The sequence below is a fragment of the Nothoprocta perdicaria genome, unplaced genomic scaffold, assembly GCF_003342845.1.
Source record: "Nothoprocta perdicaria isolate Ctin4 unplaced genomic scaffold, notPer1 scaffold_46, whole genome shotgun sequence".
Lineage (NCBI taxonomy): Eukaryota > Metazoa > Chordata > Aves > Tinamiformes > Tinamidae > Nothoprocta > Nothoprocta perdicaria.
Window position 1 is genome coordinate 163587 of NW_020455710.1, and position 5917 is coordinate 169503.

Genomic DNA, 5917 nt, shown 5'->3' on the forward strand with positions numbered 1-5917 from the left:
GGGCCTACGGGGCGGCCTTCGGCGGCGGGGCGCCGGCGCTGGCCGCGTGGGCGCCCGGCCGCGTGAACCTCATCGGCGAACACACGGACTACAACGGCGGCCTCGTGCTGCCCATGGTGAGCGGCGCGGGCCGCGGCCGCCCCGGGCGCCCGGCCCTTCCCCCGCCTCCTGGTGTCCTGCAGCGTAATCCGCCATCCCTCCTCCMGCAGCCTCCTGGAATCCCGCCAGGATCCTCCCCAGGATCCACGCGTTCCCCCTTCCGCATGGTGCCCCAGGATGCGCTGCTGGATGCGCCTGCAGTTGCCCTTGCAGCCGCCCGGGATCCCTCCCTAATCYGCTGGGATCTTCTGCACAGTGCCCTGGGATCCCGCAGGCTGCCCGCTGGGATCCCTGGAGCTCAGAGCAGAGCTCGGGCTGGGGGGCAGCACCCCATGGGGCAGTCCGTAAATGGGGGGGCGGTGGGATGTGATTTCCCCCTCCCCACGAGTGTCCGGGAGCCTGAAGMCGCTCTCGGAGACCTTCCCTGTCCACGCTCCTGCAGCTCCACCAGTGTCTCCTTCCTGGGAAGGGACATTTTAGTGGCAGGAAGGGGATGAAGCAGCTGCTGTTTCCTGCCCTGCTTTGCTCACCAGGGAAGTGCCCGCTCAGCCCTAGGTTCGAGCTGGGGCTGATCGCTCTGAGCCCCCGTGGCACGAGAAAAGGTCGTGCAAATCCTGAGCGGTGCTTCCCGCGCGTCAGGAGCTCCTCGAGCTTCCCGCGAGCTCCACGGTTTGCTTTGGGTTTGTTTTTCGGAAACCCTCTGACTRATGGTTTGCGAGTGATGTAGCCGGAAGGTTAAATCCTGTGAGGTGGCTGGTGGCACCGTGTGGGCAGAGTCAAGGGTGAAGCTCTTTGGGTGTCAGCACCCAACCTCCTTCTGTGCCCAATGGGAGACTCCTCCCTCCTGGGGGAATCGGGTGTGGGTTTCCCGGGGAATCGGGGCTCGGGGCTGGCATTGCCCCCGCCATGCCGTGGGGCTGAGCCCACGTTGTCTGCAGGCGCTGCAGCTGGGGACGGCGCTGGTGGGGTCGCCCACGCAGGACGGCGTCATCTCCATCCTCACCACGGCYGAGGGGGCGGACGAGCCCAGGCTGGTGCGGTTCCCGGTGCCCACCCCCGGCAGCCCCCTGAGCCCGGGGCAGCCCCGCTGGGCCAATTACGTCAAGGGGGTGATCCAGCACTACCGGGGTAAGGGCTCGGCCACGCCAGGGCTGCTGCCGGGTGCGACGCTCGCGATGCGGGACCCTTTCCAGGAYGGATAAGCAGGGCAGGAAAGGGAATTTGCAGCCTCACGGCCCTGCTCCTGCTCTTCCTTCCCGCAGCTGGGCCCCTGCCAGGCTTCAACGCGGTGATAGCCAGTGACGTCCCGCTCGGCGGCGGCCTCTCCAGCTCGGCCTCGCTGGAAGTTGCCACTTACACCTTCCTGCAGCAGCTCTGCCCAGGTAGCGTGGCAGCTGCCCCTGCGCAGCCCTGTTCCCGCTTGGAGCACTGCGCACCGTGTGAGAGCTCCTCGGGAGGCACCCTGCAACCCGGCAGCTCCCCAGGCTCTCTCCTCTCCACCACAGATGATGGTGACTTGGTAGCCAAGGCGCTGGTGTGCCAGAAAGCCGAGCACACGTTTGCCGGGATGCCCTGCGGGATCATGGACCAGTTCATATCCGTGATGGGCAAGGAAGGGCATGCGCTGCTCATCGACTGCAGGTCAAGACCGAATCCCAGACACATTACCCATGGGCATTTGCCTGGAGCATCTGCACTAGTACTGGGAACCCCCCATGTCTTATAGCTGTGGAGTAAAAGTAGGCACTCTGACTCTGTGCTCAGGTCCAAATCTCCTTGCAGAGATAGGACCAGACCCAGACACCCTGATTCCTCCTCGTGCATCCTCTAAGTGATGGTCTGCACACGGCTGGGCTGCCCTTCCTGCGAAGTCTTTAGGATCTAACATGGCAATAGTAATGGGACAAGATCTGTGGTCCAGCAAACCCTAAACCCCATGGACTTTGCCCTTGCAGAGGCACCTCATGGTGGCCCAGCTTGCAGCAGGAGGCTGCAGCACGGCAAGCAAGCAGGGCAAGCGCAGTCCCACACCCATGGCCCGCTCCATGCTCTCCTTCCAGGTCCTTGGAGACCGTCCTCGTGCCGCTGAGCGACGCCAGCTTGGCCGTCCTCATCACCAACTCCAACGTGCGGCACTCGCTGACGGGGAGCRAGTACCCGAGCCGGCGGCGGCAGTGCGAGGAGGCCGCTGCGGCGCTGGGCAAGGGCAGCCTGCGGGACGCCACGCTGGCCGAGCTGGAAGGTGGGTCTGGCGYGGGGTGAGAGCGCAGGGCAGCGGGCGCCGCTGAGCCCGGGCCGGGGCACGGGAACACGGCGGGAGGCACCGGCACCCGCGCGGCGTCACCGCTGCCGCCCCCCGCAGCGGCCCGCGACAGGCTGGGCGAGGAGCGTTACCGGCGAGCCAGGCACGTCCTAGGGGAGATCGAGCGCACGGCCCGGGCGGCGCAGGCGCTCCAGGCCAGGGACTACCGCATGTTTGGGAAGCTGATGGTGGAGAGCCACAACTCCCTCAGGTGAGGAGGTGCCRGCCCCTTGGGGACATGCTGTGACAGCCGGGAGCCCAACAGGGCAGCCGCAGCGCTACCCCATGCGACTGCCGGACTGGAGGTCTCATCTCCGCAGGGACGACTACGAGGTCAGCTGCCCGGAGCTGGACGAGCTGGTAGCGGCAGCCCTGGAGGTGGACGGTGTTTACGGCAGCAGGATGACGGGCGGCGGCTTCGGCGGCTGCACCGTGACCCTGCTGGAGGCCGGGGCTGCAGAGAGAGCCCAGCAGCACATCGAGGTAGGCAAGAGCCGCCAGCCGCCCTGCTCCCCTGGAGCTCCGGTTCTCTGTAGTGAGAGCAGAGGGAAGCRGAGTCACATCAGGACAAGGGTCCCATCTAGCGAGGGGCAGGGATAGCGTCGCTGCCCTAGAGCAGAGACTGAAAGGACTGGGCTGCTCCCATTCCAAGAGAAGGCTGGAGCAGCAGGGAGAGGAAACACGATCTGGACTTAGAAATCCCGAAGGCAGTAGTGGAGGTGGCTGTTCCTCAGATGCTCCCAACCAACCTATCCCATCCCTGATCAGATGAGATGGACACGGGAGGCGTGTGAAGGGACACAGGGGCCAGGATCGCACCCTCTCCCCCGGAGCAGCGCCTRGGGCTGGCGCCGGAGCTGCTGCAGCCCTGGGCTGTCCAGCAGGACGTTTCTTCCAGACCTGTCGGGCTGCTCCTACATGGCAGCAGCCGCCTCAGCGCAGCCTCCTGGCCTGGCCCCTTGCCGCAGCGCGTCACAGCCCCGGGTCACCGCCGCTTCAACCTCCTTTTGTCTCCTAGGCGAAATACAGCGGCACGGCGACCTTCTACATCACCAAGCCTTCCGACGGGGCAAAGGTGCTGCCCCTCTAGAGCAGCACCTACCTCTCCTGGAGCGGGATCATCTCTGAGGAGGGGAAAGCAGCCACTTTCCTCTGCAGGGAGGGAATTTGCATCCACAGCGCCTGCCTAATAAAAACTAAACGTTTGCAGAGCAGTTCTGCCTCCTGCCCAAGCCACCTYGGCCCAGGGCTGTGACACCGAGGTAACTTGGGAGCCTTCCTCCATGGAGACCACTCCAGCTCTTGCTGGTGCAACTGGGCACGTGCAGGGACAGGGCCCGGCCGTGCCAGCGCACGAGGGGACGGTGGCAGGTGCTGAATATTGGGCAGAAGGCCTTACTTGCGTGTCCCCTCCTGGCATGTGTCCCTCGTCTGCTGGTGCCCTGGGGATAGAAAGGGACCGATGCTTTTGGTRAAGAAAACGGAGCAGGCAGGTGTAGAGAAAACCATTTATTGAGTGCAATAGGAAGGCATCTGATCAAAGAGCTGCTGCTGGAGCATTGTGCCACCCTCCCTCACCCAGGCTGGAGCCTCAGCAGCCCCCTCACCAGAGGAGGATTGAAAACTGATGCTGCTTAGCGTGATGCATCCRTTAGGTGCACGGCTCCCTCGCTGGGTTAGGGACAGGGTGACACTGCGGCCAGGAGCAGCTGGTGAGCTGTGCTGTCTTTGCTTGCATAAAGTCTTTGGTTAATGCTTGGAAACAGGGCTCCTGTTTGAGGCTGGTACCACAAAGCACAAGGAAAGGGGCACGGGGCCAAAGTGCGGGAAGAATTGCAGCACCTGGAAAGAGCCCAGGAAAAATGGGGAAGAGAGAGGAGCCAAAAGGCWGTCAGAGCAATGCAAGGGGTGCTGGTTGGGGGAGCTAAGTGCTGCTTRAAGGCAGGCTGAAAACTACAGGTTTGCTGAAATGTCACAGTTGACCTAGCGCCAGCTGCAGTCRCAGTGACCTCTGTGGACTTTACTCACCCGTGTGCAGATAAGGCTCAAACACGTAAAAAACTCCCCATTAAAGCGAACAGCAATGGGGGACAAGGGAGCCCTTGAAGCTGTCAGTGCTGGAAGGGCTTCCTGTGGTTCCAAAAGAAAGAAAACCAAGGTCGGATGAAACCAAAGAGGTGATGCAGCCGTGGAGAGCAGCCAGCTGCTGCTCTGGTTGGAGCCGCAGCGCACAGAGGTGGCAGCTGCTGTTTCGGGCAGGAGGCTCCTTGCCTGTTCCTGTGCAGCTGAAGCAGCCCAAGGCACTCGCTTTTCATTAAAACACGAGGTCTGGCCGCTCTCCCTTGGCAGAGGGGCAGCAGAAGCCGCATCTCTCGCCCAAAGCCAAGCAATGAGGTGCAGCAAGGCCATAGCTCAGCCCTGCACCCAGCACAGTCCAAGAGCTAAAGCCAAGGGCTGGTTTTGGACATGRCTGCTGGGCAAAAGGGCTTTTACAAGTTAACCGATACTTTCTGCTCAAAATCTCATGGTCTCCAAGTTAGTCCTGTAAAAAATCCCCCGAATTGCTCTCACTTCCAGTACTTTTCCAAGCTATTCTYATCCCTTCTTTCCAAGCTGTTCTCAGCCCATCCTTGAGCGCATGCTCTGAGTGGAGAGGGCTGATCTTTCCATTTGCAGTGGTCTGCTATAGCCTCCAGTGCTGGGGGGAATATAGGAGCCAAAGAGCCCTCCAAGTCATCAACAGGCTTTCCACGTGGTCTACAAACCTTTGGATGAATCTCTTTAACCAATTTCTTACAATTCTTATTGTTTTGCAGCAGCCACATTTCCAGTGTGTTCTCAACATTCAGTGTAGKTCTCACCCGCCTCCATTTTTTTAATAAAATAATAAAATACACTTTTATATATATATAGTAGGAAAAATGTACAATATCATATGCAAAAATCACATTAGAGGCCATTGTGAGTAATGCTATACAAGTCAGAGGTTATACATTGCTATTGTGGTACCAAATATTAACAGCGAAGGGCAGACTCAGCAAATGTGCAGTAAGAAAGCACAGATTACCCCAAACCTCTATCTTGCAGCTCTCATATAAAAAAAAAAAGGAACCAAAAAGCCAACTCTGGTGGACAGTCTTCCACTGCCAACGTGACCAGGACACAGCAGATGACAGGACACCCAGTCTGCCATGTGCCCCCACAGGGAGGTGGAAGCAAACACCAACCATAGCCCAGTGTGGCCCCACAAGAGACCCAGGGGTGGGAACAAAAGCCAGGGGACCCAGAGAAGAGATGAAAATTGTGACCCTGTATAAATYATGATGTATTTGGATGCAATCAGTTGGGATCCTCTCAAAACTGAGGAGCCATGAATTGTTCTGTTCTGTTTTTAGGGGGAAGCCRCAGCAACCGAGACACCTGAAGCTTCTGCAGTAGCAGGTATATTTGGGTGGGTGGGCGTTAAGAGGGAGTGTTGGAGTGGACAGAGATAACTCATGGAAGATCTCCCATTGT

General features: G+C 59.9%; 1 protein-coding gene across 1 annotated transcript; it reads left to right on the forward strand.

Moving 5' to 3' along the window:
• Positions 1–2: 2 nt before the first annotated feature.
• Positions 3–3610, forward strand: GALK1 (galactokinase 1; the record flags this gene model as incomplete). The annotated part of the gene is made up of 8 exons (XM_026046826.1): positions 3–116; positions 1038–1227; positions 1362–1481; positions 1605–1740; positions 2160–2341; positions 2462–2612; positions 2722–2884; positions 3420–3610. Coding segments are annotated over 8 exons (1128 nt in total), but the record flags the coding sequence as incomplete, so codon positions are not given.
• Between the last annotated feature and the right edge of the window lie 2307 nt (positions 3611–5917).